Below are 14120 nucleotides of genomic sequence, written 5' to 3'. Positions count from 1 at the left end.
AACTAATTTTGAACCTGTGTTTAATATTTCCTTCAAACAGAAATGCCCGGTAATTTCTAGTTAGCTGATCTATCGGCAGAGGAGGAACCTTTCTCTTCCTTTCCTTTGACTAAAGGCTTTTTTTTTTCCCCATGGATCTTTACATCCTTAAAAAGCTGTCTACAACTATGCTGTGGCAAAACTTCACTGTAAATAGTGCCAAACTTTGTAGAAACCCTTGCCTCTGGAACCCCAAAGCGATTTCCTCTTCAGATCCTCCCTCTACTAACTTAATGCTTAGATTTGCAAAATGTCAGCAGTGCACTAGCGAGACAGTTGTTAAACACTATAAAAGAACACGTGGTTAGACTCTGGAATAAAAGCTGTGTCCCTAGATTTTTATATATAATATCAACCCCTCGTCAAGCAACCCAGAGCACAAATTTTAATTAGTGCACACTAAAACATCCCTGTGTTTTGTTCTTACATTCTTATCTTGACAATAAATACAGCAGTTCTACAAACATAGGCTTGAGAGTTCTGCCTCCCTTTATTTTCTGCTACTTTCATGGAATCAGAAAACGCTCAAGGTATCGACAGAAGCGAAGATGCTGCCAGCAGTGAGAGCGAGGCAGACCCGTGGTGGGAGCTGCAGCTCAGTCCCCTCAGCCCACAAGGCCAACCCCACTCCCCAGGCAGTGCTGCCAGGGAGCTGCTCGCCCTGCCGAGCTCGCTGCAGGCTGCCCCAACACGCGTGGGTACGCACCAGAGTTTGGCGTGGTGGGGGAGTTGGTCTGGTTGTTCTGGACGGCCGCAGCCACGGCGTGCGCTGCAGTCACAGCCGTCTTTGCTGCGTAAAGATTGGCTTCTTCCTGGAACTTCCCAATGTTCTTCTTGTACCTGATTCTCTTATTGCCAAACCAGTTGGAGACCTGTGTTGGAGAGAGGAGGAGCAGAGTGAAGGACACAGTGTCTGACTCAACAAAGCAATTCAAAACATTGCGCTGGATCTAGTTAACCCCAGTGCCTCATCCCCAGAAGGAACCCTGCAACAATCATGGATCAGTTAAATATGAGTACAGGTACGTGTCTGATCTGGTTCTACTTGTCCGCTGGCAAACTGATGCCCAAGGGGTGACAACACGTGTCCTGGAGCTTGCTGTCTCTCGTCAGTATCGCCATCCGTCCACAAGGGCAGTGCAAAACCGCAGAGCTGCCGCACGGACTGAAGTGCCTGCTGGCTGAGCCAGAGCAAACAGCCACAGCTTCACATTGTTCTTTATTTGGGGGCCAGAACAACCTTGGCAGCCCTCACCTAGAGCTGTGTTTGGTCGGCTGGAAATGAAAAGGATCATATAAATCAATAATGGCTGAAAAGTCACTTTGTCATCTCTCTTTGAAGATACTGTACTGAGACCAGAGTGGCTGGCAGGGCGCTGGCCATTAACCCGTGCAGAGGTCACGGCTGGAGCAGTTCAGAAAAGATCCTGCAGTGGTTTCTCAGCGCCTTTGTTTAACTTCAGCACTACAACAAAGCTAAACAACAGCCTCAGCTCGTAACACAGGCAACAGCCAAAGCTGCCCAGACAAAAAAGCATCTGTAATGAGACAGAGGTAGAGGGGAGGGGACTGGTAACAACACAAGTGGTAATTAGTTGTGCCCTGTAGTGAGGGACCAAAGCTCCACACTGCACAGCACACAGTGACACTCGGCTGCTCCCACATCCCACAAGCACCACAGAGCACTGCAGCTCCTCTGAAAGCCCAGGAGTGCATCGCTGCACCCAGCAAAGCCCACAGGACCTGTGCTTTAGGTAGCTCCAGCCTTTAACACAATTAATGAAAAGCACCCAGCTTTTAACTGTAATTCAAGATGCACACCTTATACATTCCCTTCCCTAGACAGCACTGCATCTATTGTACTGTATTCTGTATATTACACTTAATATTTATCTTGTCAGTCAGAAAAGCAATAATGCATTAATGAAACCTAGCAAATAATTATTGTGGACAATCGGATTATGCTTTATTAACAGTTTCATAATTGAGGAATCTCTGTACATCAACTATTGTCCACAGATGTGCACGAGATCCCTCTGTTTATGCACACCCATGGACCAATCAAACAACAGCCATCACTAATAAAGGTTTATTTAATTCTCACAGTAAAATTTTAATATCACCAGCAGCCTGGGGAAGCCTCATCGAGTGGATTTGCTTGACATCAGATCGTTTCCATTCTGCTAGTCCCAATACTTCTTAATCTTTAATATCAAGGCAATTAAAATTAATGGCCACTCATCCAGAGCCACTGTGGGCAGTGTTTCCTTGACATCAATTGTTTGATGGGATTACCTAGAGGTTAAACTAACAAGCAAGGTTTAATTGGAAGCAATGAGAGGAGCAGCAATCGTACGTTATGTTTAACCCATATACCACATCTCAATGAACATCCAGAAACGTTAAACTATTTCTGAGACCAAAGCACACGCTGCAAACCCAGGTGTGGGCAGAGCCTCCCCAGGATGGACGTCACAGCCCAGCACCCTTTGCTGCGCCTCGCCACCTCCACTGCACAGCCAGCACGGCCAGCAGCACGGGGCCGGATGAAGCGCACCACCACGAGGCCCTGCTGGCTCCCTGCTGCCCTCCCTTCCCCGGAGGGGCTGCCGTGCCCTGCTCCCGATCCCACCGTGCCCTGGCTCTTCACAGCACTGCAGGCTCATCCTAAAAATGGAAGCTGTGAGCTGCTTTATGAACGCTTTTCATTTAAACAAGCTATCTATATGTTCACATTAAAAATAAAAAACAAACAAAAAATTAACCATCTTTCTACTCCTGATCATTGAAGGTCAATTTATTACTTGGGCTTAATTGTATATTACATTTCAAAAAATACTGTTGCACTTACCACATTAATTGCAATGTTTAATGAAAAGACAATAAATTATTACTTAAATAGTCCTGATGCCTAGTGTGGGGTTTAGGATGGGACGTGTTTTGTCTCAGCACCGGCTGTGCTCTTGGGAAAAATCAGGCCTCGTTCTGCAGAGAACCAGCTGACACAAGAACATCACTGCTGAAATGAGCAAACTAAATATTTATGGATCACAGAAATTTTTCCATAGTCTTTCCAAGGGTCTGCAGCACTGTTTATATTCTGTACCTCGCCAAATGACACAAAGCAGAAAAAAAACTGAAAATAAGCACAGTACAATTATGGCTAACAATTCTACATCTACAAACTATTTATTTAAGCTCGCATCTTTTTTTTTCTTGCTTCCCAAACAAAGTCAAGGACAAGAGCCTATAAATCTGCAGCTCTCCATGTCAACATGCTTACCAAAACAAACAGAGCAGAAGAAGTGGGGCTTGGAGAGATGCTGAAAATCAGCTTTTGCATCCTTTTAAAAAAAGATTTTAAATACACTCTCTTGTCAACCGTATTCTTCTTCTGTTTGAAGCAGTGAAAAATTTTATTGCCATAATCCACTGACATGCTTTCAGCAGCAACTATGCCCTTTCTATAGCTCATATGATAGACTGATAGTTGTTCATGACACCCTGAAAGAGACTCATCTGCAAAAGTATAAAACATCAGCCTCGCAGCCACAGCACGGAGAGAACAGATGACACAGTTTATCTCCCACAAACACGTGCTGATCGGGTGGTTCTAAATTACAGCCAACAATGTTCTGTTAAGGACATTTTTTTTCCCCTAGAATTACCTTTTCCATACTCTTAAAATGAAATTGCGTGAGGTGCTCATCTTCATAGTTTGTCTTTATGCTTTTCTTGAAACACCTTCTCTACACAGTATTTTAAACATCAGGACCAAAACTAAAACCATCCATCTCCCTCCCCAGCTAAATGATTCCAGGAGACAAGTTTCTCTGCAGCTCAGTGAAGTGCCTTAGCAGCAAGGTTTCCAGTCAGCTGCTTAAGCAGGGGGGAGGCTGATCCAAAATTCTTACTAATTAAGTGTTTGAGGGAGAAAATATTCTGCCATGAACCTGCCCCCAGCATTCCTCAGACACTGACAGCACAAGTTAGTACTGCAGGTTAGAGACTGCATGGGAAGCCCAGCTCAGATAGAAAAAGGACCAAGTTTCTTCAAACGCAAACAGAAACCTCCAGGAGTTTCCAAAGCCAACAGTTTTTTTCCCCTTCTCATTTCCCAGCTCTTTGTACCTCCCGGGCCTCTGCAGCCAAGGAGGCAGCCGGGCACAGTGCCAGGCAAGGCAACGTCAGAGGGACTCCTGGTCAGGTCTGGAAATAGATCTGCTTAAAGATTTTTCATAAAAACCCTGTGCAGGAGTAGCTCAGTCACTCACTTGGATGCCATTGCTCATCCCAGGTGATGCTACTCCTGCCAGTATTTTAAATGACTGCTCAATTTACGCCTGATTTCTGGATTGCATCCTCTGACTTTTGCTGCCAAGCACCAGGGCAGCGTGGACTGTGCAATTTTACAGTGCATGCTTGGAGCTTTTCTGCTAGATGGCCTTAAAAATATATACACTTTTCAGTACAAAGAAAGACAACTTCATCCTAGTCTGACCTAGTAAATATCAACTAATCCTGCAGCCTTGCCATACGGCCTTTGGAAACACCTCAGAAAAAAAATCAAAGAGCAGGAGAACCATAGCACTCACATTTCCAGTGGTGAAAGCAGATCTATCAGGAATTCAAGTAACCAGCTGATCAGAGGCACACCCTCTCTCACTGCAGGCTTCTCTCCCATTAGGTGGCACACTGCCCAGTGCTCTGGCCTTCCCACCATCAGGGACTTCTTCCAGCCGTTCGCACACTCCTTGCCAGACTGAAGCTTCAGCCACTGCCCCAGATCTGCATCCGTGGCAGATGCTGTCAACGCTTTGTAGTTAATGCTGACCTCACTCTTAGGTTGGGAAACGTTGCCCTTCAAAGCTCAGGATGTGCAGAATGGTACAAAGGAGGCAATGCAGCTACTCCCATCACTCATCCAGGCTTCCTAATGGATTCAGGGAACGACTAATTCACGCTCGTATCAAATATTAAAGAGGCAAACCTATATTCACATTACAGGCTGACTGCTGCTCCTACTCTTTTGGACCATCTGCCCGCCTTTTATTTCATTCCACAACATATACATTAAATCTTATCAAACAGCCAATTAAGAAAGCAATCAGATCTATTAGCACTAGAAGCGATCAGTTATGGCTTCTCAAATGCTCCATCTCATTTCCTTCAGCCTCCTCAGCCTTATCTAGGTCTAGCTTTTTATCTGCCCACTCTCCAGGATCACTAACTCCTCCTCCGCCAGGCACAGCTCTCTAGCTCCTGGCTGGACACAAAACATCTCTTCAGCAGGTCTACTATGCTCTCCAGCACAGTGTGTGTGCTTTCCCTGATTACACTGTGCCAGCAGAGATGATTTCTGTGTTCTCCAACTTCATGTTGATGATGTTGGCTCTCCTAACTACGCAGCAAGCCACCTTGGCTCTTGCGGGAGGATTTTTCAAACAACACTTACTGGAGGAACTGCAATAAGCTGTATTATGCCAAAATGACTGAAATCAGCAATGAGACCCGGCTGTGGACCAAGCTGCACAGGTCCTCCTGTGCTCTGCAGCTGTTTGGCTGGCTCCAGTCATTTGGGAGAGCTGCAGTGATACCTGTGGGCTGGCATAATTGCCCAGAGCTGCCTGCTCGGCTGCAGTTACTCATGTGATGCTAGCAGTGACAAAGGAGAAACTCAATAGCAAGCAAGTTCTGTGCCAAGCCTCCCAAAGCAGGGCACTTTAGGCCACAAATACCATTTTCTGCCCTGTAGCAGGCTCAACATAGCAACATTTACTTCCTTCTCACATTGAGCATTCTCCAAGAGGAAAAACCAAAATTCCTGCACATCACCATAGCCAGTTGTAAGTAGGCTGAGATAAACTGCTCCCACTTGCACCCCTTACCTTCACTGGTCACATAAGCTTCCCATCCAGCAGGAGCACAGGACACGCTGTGTGCTGGGAAGCAAGCATGGCACAAGCGTATCTCTGCTGGCCTCTTTCACAGCAGAGGACAGTTGTGCTAGAGTTTGTACTTCTGATGGCCCATTCAAAGTTAATTAAGATCAGGTTTTGGGGAGCTGAGTGGCCTTTCTCACAGAAGATTTCATCTGAAAGTCTTCAATAAAGAGCCTGAATTTTTCATGGATTCAATGGAGACTTATAAAGTAAATCTCAACTCAAGTCTTAATTATAAAGCTAAAGGTTGCGCTGCTAATAATGCCAATACCGAAGCCTGCAATCATTAATAGTTAACACACTCGCCGCAGGCGTTGTTCCTCTAAAGGACCTGAAATATTGATAAGCAGAGCTGATGGAGCTGGGAGGAGATGGCATGCAGCCCCGCAATGGGACAGCTGGAGAACAGGGACGCTGCCAGTGAACTTTCTCTTCTACCATCCAAGAGCAACCTTTCCCAAGCTGTGTGTGCCAGATTTGATGTGGGATTATTTTGGCTTTCTGTCAAGCATACAGGCCACAAGAAATGCAACATGTTATTTTGCTTTCTGAAGTGGTGAAGGAAACAGTGAATGAAAGATTGATGTATTGGTGCCATCAGCCTGAATGTTTTTTGAGGACCCAGCTCAGAGCTGTACGTGTGTTTTGGCCTGCACAGAAAACAGTCCCAGCCAATGGAATTAAGCCCTTCTAATTAGGGAGAAGCTGTTTTTCTTGCATTAACTTTACAGTAACATCTGGGAGAGAGCCAAAAGGATCAGGACAAGCACAGGGCAGGGCAGCCTGCATGCACAGCCCCTACCGAAGCCCATCCTGAGCTGGAGCAGGGGCAGCTCGGTCAGAGAGCAGTGGGGGATTGGGGCCGCGCTCCCCCTGCTGCCTACCTGTGATACCGTGATGCTGCACTTCTTTGCCAGCTCTTCTTTGGCTTCTTCACTGGGGTAAGGGTTACTGAGGTGGGAGTAAAAATACTCATTCAATATTTCTGTGGCTTGTTTACTGAAATTGCGTCTTTTCCTTCTGAAATGAGAAAAGAAAACAACAGCTGTTCCAACACCACCAGAGCTCCGGCAGGGCAGCATGCAGCCACCTCCACACCCCCAGCTCTACCATCACCATGCTGAGGGCTGCTGGGGTCCAAGCACTGCCTCCATCACCCAGCCTGCACGGGGCTCATCCCAGGGACACACAAACAACTCCCACACAACACAGGTTGAGACCTGGGGCAGCAGAGCAGGAAGTGAGGCAGGAGCAGACATGGAGTCAGCCAGCGTCCAGCCTCAGCCCAAAAGAGCACATTGCCTGCTCCACAACTACATCTCCACTGCTGACAACAGCATCAGCCTTCCCTTCACCCGTACAGTCAGGGCTCCTGCACAGGGCTACTGGGGTGAGCATAGCAGGGCTGCCTGCATGCCACGTCCTCATCCAGCACTCAGGGAGCCAAGCAGCCCGCACTCGCTGCTGAGGGCAGTGCAGGCCCTGGCGCAGGCTGCAGTGCTGAGGCACTCCCTGAGGTGCAGCCTGAGGACCGTGGCAGCAGCACCTGCACAGCTGTTCACTTCCACGCTGGGACGCGCTGCCTGCCACCCTGGGAGCTCCTCACAAATCTCCAGTTAGACATTCTGTCAGAGCTCCTTTCCCTCCAGGCTGGTTGCAATCACAGGCAGTGCTGCAGGCCAGCAGGCAGCCTAGCAGCAATCCCCAACGCTCTCTTCCAGGAGTATCACAGTGCTGCTAACGATGCCGTATCCTGAAGCAGGCAGACTCTCCCTAGAGCTGCATTTATCTCATTACTGTGCTTCCGCTCATTTTGCCTTATTTACCTTCCTCCTTTTTAAAGAAATCACTTTAAAATGTGCATCTGCAAGCTTTACCTTTTGCAGTTACTAGAGCTCTCCACAGACATTTCCTCCAACTGTTTGTAATTATCCTAATTTGCCACACCTGCCAGTGACCTCCTTGTTAATAAAATTATTTTGCTCTTGTTTAGCTCCTCACAGCTTTCAGGTGTGAAGCAGGCACTGGCTGATAACTGCAGGCTCTATGTGGGCTCTCCCTGTACTGCGGGGCTCAGCCAGCTGCCAGGCTCCTGTGGCAGGGACAGTGCTGGGGCAGCCTCCCACCTTCTTGGGGCACTCCAGCAAATTAGACTGTTAGCCCCTCTTTTGCCACCACCGACTCTACTCGCATGACAGCTTGTTGGAACAGGGGCCAGCAGATCTGGTCTTTGGAATTATCAACACTTCTTACCTCAAGTGCAGGCAGCTGCTAACTCAGAGCCAGCCTCAGGCTGTGACATGTTGCTCCCAGGTAACCTGTACTGTGGGACTGGTTATGGCCCTACGCTGGGAAATGCTTGTACCTGCAGCCGTTTAAATTAACTGCAATGATGGAACAGTGCTCAGCACAAACACTGCCAGCAGCAGCCCTTCTACACCAGAAAAGCTGGGGCAGTCCTCTCAGCCTTACCTGGCATCAAGGAACCTCGACCTTAAAATCATGACTGCTTCACAAGTACTCTGCTTCAGCTGCATCTGAATGGAGCTGAATTTTCGATGAATGATGCCCACCATCCTTTCAATCTCCTTAGGAGAAATGGGACGTGTTCGACTCTGTTCTCTGAGCAGGTTCATCACGTGTGTGGTAAATTCATTACATGCCTGCAAACAAAGGAAGGAGAGGCTTAGAAATTGCTTTGTGCCACCCAACAAGCATGCGAAACCTCACACAGCCCCATCCCCACACACAGCCCCATCCCCACACACAGCCATGGGAGCAGACTGCATGCAGCCAGCAGCAGCCAGCACTGGCGTGGTTCCTCTTTGCTCTTATCCCTTCCCATCCATGAGGCGAGCAGTGCCCAGCAAGTTGATGGGGAGTGGGATCTGGAAGGCTGATCTTTCAGTAAGTGGTTGGAGGCAGGACGTTGTGAGCAGTGCCAGCACATGCTCAGATGCATGAGCAGAATCTGTCGGCAGCCAGCACTTCCAGGGGCGTGCTGAATGCATGCAGGCAGCACAGGAGGTTTAACACCCTGCAGAAGGTAGGGAGTTTAAACCCGTTGGAGCAGTCCCATGCAGCCCCCTGCCACACATGGCGTCACAGCACGGCTGTGCCCAGCCTGGCCTCACAGCGCAGCCAGGCGCTGGGGAGGGGAGGCTATAGCAGCCATCCATCACTAGCCCCAGACTATGCGGGCGAAAGGACACGATGATATAAACTTCTGCAGGCTGCATCATCACTAGGCTCTGCTGATCTGAGCCTCTGCGTGACCAAGTGCCTGTCACGCTGGCATCCCTGCTTTCCCCCACGCAGGCTGCAAGCTGCCACAAACTGTGCTGATTTATGTCTCCTTTATCTCTTTCAAAAACAAACCCTGGGCCTGCTGCCTGCCTGGAGTGTGGCAGTGCAGCCCCAGGTTTGCTGGCACACAGTTGGAGCGCAGTGGGGACCAGGCCAAGGGCAAATTGCACTCAGCCCCAGCGGCACTCCTCAGAGGCCAAGGGGGGCAACACAGCAGTTGCACAAGAAGCCCTCCTTGTGCACTGCAGAGCTGCAGTCACTTCCAAACAAGGCTGAAGGACTTCACGCTGTGCATCCAGCGTACAATCACACCATGTGCATTAGGAATCAACCTGATTCCAGCTCAGCTTTTTCTCCTGAAGCCAAGGTTAAAAGTAGCATTACAAGCTCTAGTGGTTGGCAAACCTGCCCATGACAGGAGGGCTGGAGCTCTATGGTCTTTAAGGTCCCTTCCAACCCAAGCCATTCTATCATTCTATGATGTGTCTTACAAGTACGTGTTCAGCAGTTCTCCTGCATTTCAATAGCTGGTGTGAGGGAAAGAGTTAAAAGTGAAAAGTTTATGCATCTAAAAACTCATAATTTCCTATAACATTTGCTGAACGTCTCACAACTTATTAAGTGAAGCCATCTATGAATGCAAATGCTGATTAGCAATTTGGCAATAGCCCAACATTCGCAGAATTCACATAGCTTTTCTTTAAACCAGTAGTTCATACATGATTAATTAGAACATCTCATTTATGTAGTGTGCACTTTAGCTCATTACTCTAAGTAAAATTCGTTAAGTATTTACATTTAGATAATTAAAATCTGGGTACACCCTTAAGAAAGATGCATACACTTCAGGCAAAGTGATTTTTTTTCTTTACACTACTGAAAGCAAATTACAGGCTGATTTACCTCCCCGCCACACCACTGGGAGGCAGCGCCTGGCTGGGGGCAGTGCGGGGGTCCCACACGGCAGCACAGAGCGCTGGGTGCTGCAGCCATGGTGCCCCAGGCTTCCCACCACAACCTGAGCTCCAGCTGCAGGTATCTGACCTGCCTGATCCGCATTTGCCATTTGCGGAGTTTTCCTCCTCTCTCACTGGACGCTTAATCACAGAATCACAGAATCGCTTCATGCTACCCCAGGTGCCACAGGGAGCCCATTCCCGCTGCCCGCGGTCCCCGCTCATGCCAAAAACGAGGAGTCTGTCCCAACCCCTCCAGGCTGCGTGCCTGTCGCAGAGCAAGGGCTGCTCCAGGTGCCCTCCTCGTCCCCGTCCCACCGCAGCCTGTCCTGCACAAAGGCAGAGCCGGCACACGGGGCACTGCAGCTCTGACACGGGCTGCCTGGTGTGCCGGCCTCGCCATGCCAGGAGCCATCGGCCCCTGCTGCGTGCTGGCTGCGCCAGGGAGCCTGAGCCGATCTCTGCTTCAGCCATCTGACCCTGACAAAAAGACCGGCTTTGGTCACCTGGTCAGCGATGCACAGAGCTGAAGGACGCGCCAGGGCGCAGCTACGGCCTTCCTGCGGTGTGGGGGGCTCAGGCTGCTTAGGCAGTACTGCTGAATCGAAGTCTCTGGCACTGGAGAAATGCTTAAGGCATGCAGTTCATCACATGGCTGCTATCTGTGGGTCCAGGGAATACATTTTCAAACTACTTTTCAAACGGTAACTGTTACTTAGAAGTGCTTTCAAGCATTTCTATTCTGTGAAAAGTATTTCTCCACAGATATTAAAAATGGACCGTTTTGAAGCTGAAAAAGCAAAAATCTCTTCCTGAATTTACTTATACTGCTGGACAAGCCTTCATTTGGTTACATCTGTGCAAAGGGCCTGCTTTTATTTTCTTTCTCCAGCATCTCCCATCTGTGATGTTCCCGTAGCACAGCTGAGTGGAAGCACGTTCAGATTCTGCCGATGCTCTGTCTTGTTTTCTCTTGTTTATTTATAACGTCCGAGCTACTTGATCCCTCTTTCAGTGCTATTTTTCAGGCCCCTGCTTGGTGCCTGAGACATTATTAATAATGTCAGGTTATAAGTGATGGCCTTGTTAACCTGCTCAGAAACCTTGTAGGAGTGGAGGAAGCTTCTGCGAGCCTTAACGCTTCATCAAGGCGAGCAAGAGGAAAAGAGAAGGCATAACCCCAGACAATCCGCAGCCGCACGGTGCCACGGCGCTTGGGGGTGGTGGTGTTGTCTTCCCAGCCGCCACACTTCACCCCAGTTTGGGGTGAATCCAGAAGACATCTGTGAACTCAGAAAGCAGGTTCCCAGCTGTTCCAGGAGGCCTGGGACCCTTACAGTACTTTAGCCTACAGCAAAAAAATGTATTTCAGTGTAATTATAGAAGATAGCTTTCAATATGTCATCTCTATTATAGCAGCTGTAAATTATGGAAGGAGCTGCCTGTGTACGACCATCTCTCCTGGCACACAGCGAGGGGAGAGCTGCGTGATGGCATGACACACTTTCCATTTTCCTTCCTTTTTTTTCCAAGCACATTCCCCTAGCTGGCAACAAACGTCAGCGTCAAACTCCATCTGCAGAGCATCTTCAGGAAGGACTCGGTGTGGGCTGTGCAGGAGAGCTCTGTGGGAGCTGCCCTGCTGGGTGCGGGGTGGCTCTGCTCTGTGGCAGCAGCCCGGCTGCAGGCGTACGGCGACGCTGAGCCCCAGCCCTCCGCTACTGAGACAGGCGAGCAGGAGACAGTTTGCTGCAGGGCTGGGAAATTACCATATTTCTGTGGAGCAGACGCTGCTGGGTGTCAGGATCAACGGGGGAAGCGTACATGTTTCAGGGCAGCTTCACCTCTCTCTCTCTCCTAGCAGCACTTGAGCATCCTCCAAAGTTCCCCGTGGTGTGGACGGATGGCTGTGACACTTCAGTCGAAACCTTTGTAAATTGAGCTACTGGGCTAAAAATGCTACTGCTTCCCCCACATCATTAAACTTATTAAAGGTAAAGGAGATGTGCCAGGAAACAGCTGTAAGCATTGACCTGCATTTGCTTCAGCCCCAGATATGTTTCCAGCCCATGTCCTCGTGGTTGCAGCAGACACTCCTGCTGGAAGGCACTCATTCTTCTAGCGGCCATCCTCATGTCAGACTGCAGGCTGTGCACTGGTCACCACTGTGCGAGAGCTCAAGGGGCTCCGCAGGACACCAGTGTCTTTGCGATGCAATGGGGTCACTTGAGGGAAGAACGATTGGCGCAGAGGCACCTGGCCCTGCACAGCAAAAGGGGAAGCTGTGGGAAGGCAGCCAGAGCCTCACGGCACATGGCTCTCTGCTCACACAGCTCCAAGAGGTTTTATTGCCACTTCTACAACTTGTTTGTGGTTTGGGCCTGTTCAGAGTGACTGTGCTGTGACAGGCAAGGGCAAGGGCAGGGCTTCCCCTGCTCTGCTCAGAAAACCACCACTGATTGAATTCACTGAGCTAGTGGGCTCAGGGTTTGCCAGCTTTGTCAGGACATCGCTGGGAGCAGAAAACAAAGGCATCACCAGAAGCCTGAGGGTTGAAGGTCTCACAAAGCCACACTTCCCACTCCCTGTGCTCCAATGCAGTTGTTCACTGAGAAACCAGAGCCTCCCCACCCCTGCGGGTGGCCAGCAGCTCACACACAGCACACACACTGCACCCAACCCCGCAGCCATGCTGTGTCTCCTGAGCCACCCGGGGGCACACACATTCTGTTCCTTCCAGGGCTGGCTCTACAAGAGGGAACACTGGCTCCAATGCTACTTTATGTGGTTACAGTCAACAGAGAGAACTTGGGCATGCAAACATGTGCCCTGCAGCCCTCATAGGCAGCACAGGCAGGGAGAGCCACCAGAGCCCTGGGCGCCCGCCACTGGCAAGCAGAGGTGCAAGGGCAGCAGTGGGGACACAAACAACTGAGAGGCTGATGTCTGACCTGTTCATATTTCTCCAGCTCTGTGTGATAGATTTGTCTGATCTGGGTCAATTTGGCTCTGTAATCTGAGTGTTCAATAGAGTTATCTGAAGACCCTCCAGAGGCTGCTGCGGCTGCAGCTGCTGCCGCCGATCCCCCACCTTTCTCCGGACCTGAGACTCCTTCTGCCAGAAGCATATTGTCTAGTCTCATTAGCTGGGGATCGGGAGGGTCTTCCTCCTGGGCTCCTCGGATGCTCAAACCTTGGGCAGAAAAAAGAGAAGAAGAGAAAACACCATCAGTACTTCTTGCATCCGCCCTGCCCTGCCCGCTCCCTCACCCTGCCCAGCCTTGTCTTCGTGGGAGCGCAGCACAGACCAACCCTGTGGGCTCCCAGCATCCTACAGAATCCCACCAGTTCCCATAAAGAACCAGAGCGTCTTCCTCCAGCTTTTAAAGGACCCTGCCACATAAAACACTTCATTGTAGGTACTAAGAGTACCCACATGAGTGCACACGCATACACCTTCCAACTCTTCTCCAAGGTGTACCTCATTCGACACAAGGCTGCTACTGTTTATCCTTATTCATTGCATTGCTTTGACGCAAGACCACACGATAAATGTAAGTGCATTATTTATTCCAAAGCACAAATTTTCTTCTCATTTCCTTCCAAATGGATCTGAGCACTGCACTCCCCCTCCAACTGAGACTTGCCCAACTGGATTCTGCTTCTGCAAGTCCAAATGTTGCCACAAAGGGCCAAGGAAAGATCTGCTGCTTCAACCCCAGTGGCTCAGGAAGAGCCGCAGATCCGCCAGCACCACGCACACACCTGCAGTGGTCTCTGGCTCCACACAGGCACTCAGTGCTGAAAGCTCCCAGAGGAAAGGGGAAATGGGGCAGAATCGAGGCAATAGCCCAGAAACAGCCACATGGGAAACAGC

General features: G+C 49.5%; 1 protein-coding gene across 6 annotated transcripts in view; it reads right to left on the bottom strand.

Moving 5' to 3' along the window:
- The window catches only part of PBX3 (PBX homeobox 3), a 94221-nt gene that overhangs the window by 5508 nt on the left and 74593 nt on the right, over positions 1–14120 (bottom strand). For 4 of the 6 annotated variants that reach the window (XM_052667431.1, XM_052667437.1, XM_052667436.1 and 1 more), the window contains exons 3-6: positions 13195–13436; positions 8454–8644; positions 6866–7001; positions 746–911 (exon numbers count right to left, since the gene is read on the bottom strand). In XM_052667431.1, the coding sequence (XP_052523391.1) occupies positions 746–911; positions 6866–7001; positions 8454–8644; positions 13195–13436 (735 nt within the window). The remainder of the gene's footprint in view (positions 1–745; positions 912–6865; positions 7002–8453; positions 8645–13194; positions 13437–14120) is intronic. The other 2 variants (XM_052667433.1, XM_052667435.1) reach the window with 2 other exon arrangements.

This window comes from Tympanuchus pallidicinctus, unplaced genomic scaffold (assembly GCF_026119805.1).
Source record: "Tympanuchus pallidicinctus isolate F22 unplaced genomic scaffold, pur_lepc_1.0 scaffold8, whole genome shotgun sequence".
Taxonomy (NCBI): Eukaryota; Metazoa; Chordata; class Aves; order Galliformes; family Phasianidae; genus Tympanuchus; species Tympanuchus pallidicinctus.
The sequence above is the reverse complement of the archived record's forward strand: the minus strand, read 5'-3'. Positions and strand labels throughout refer to the sequence as shown.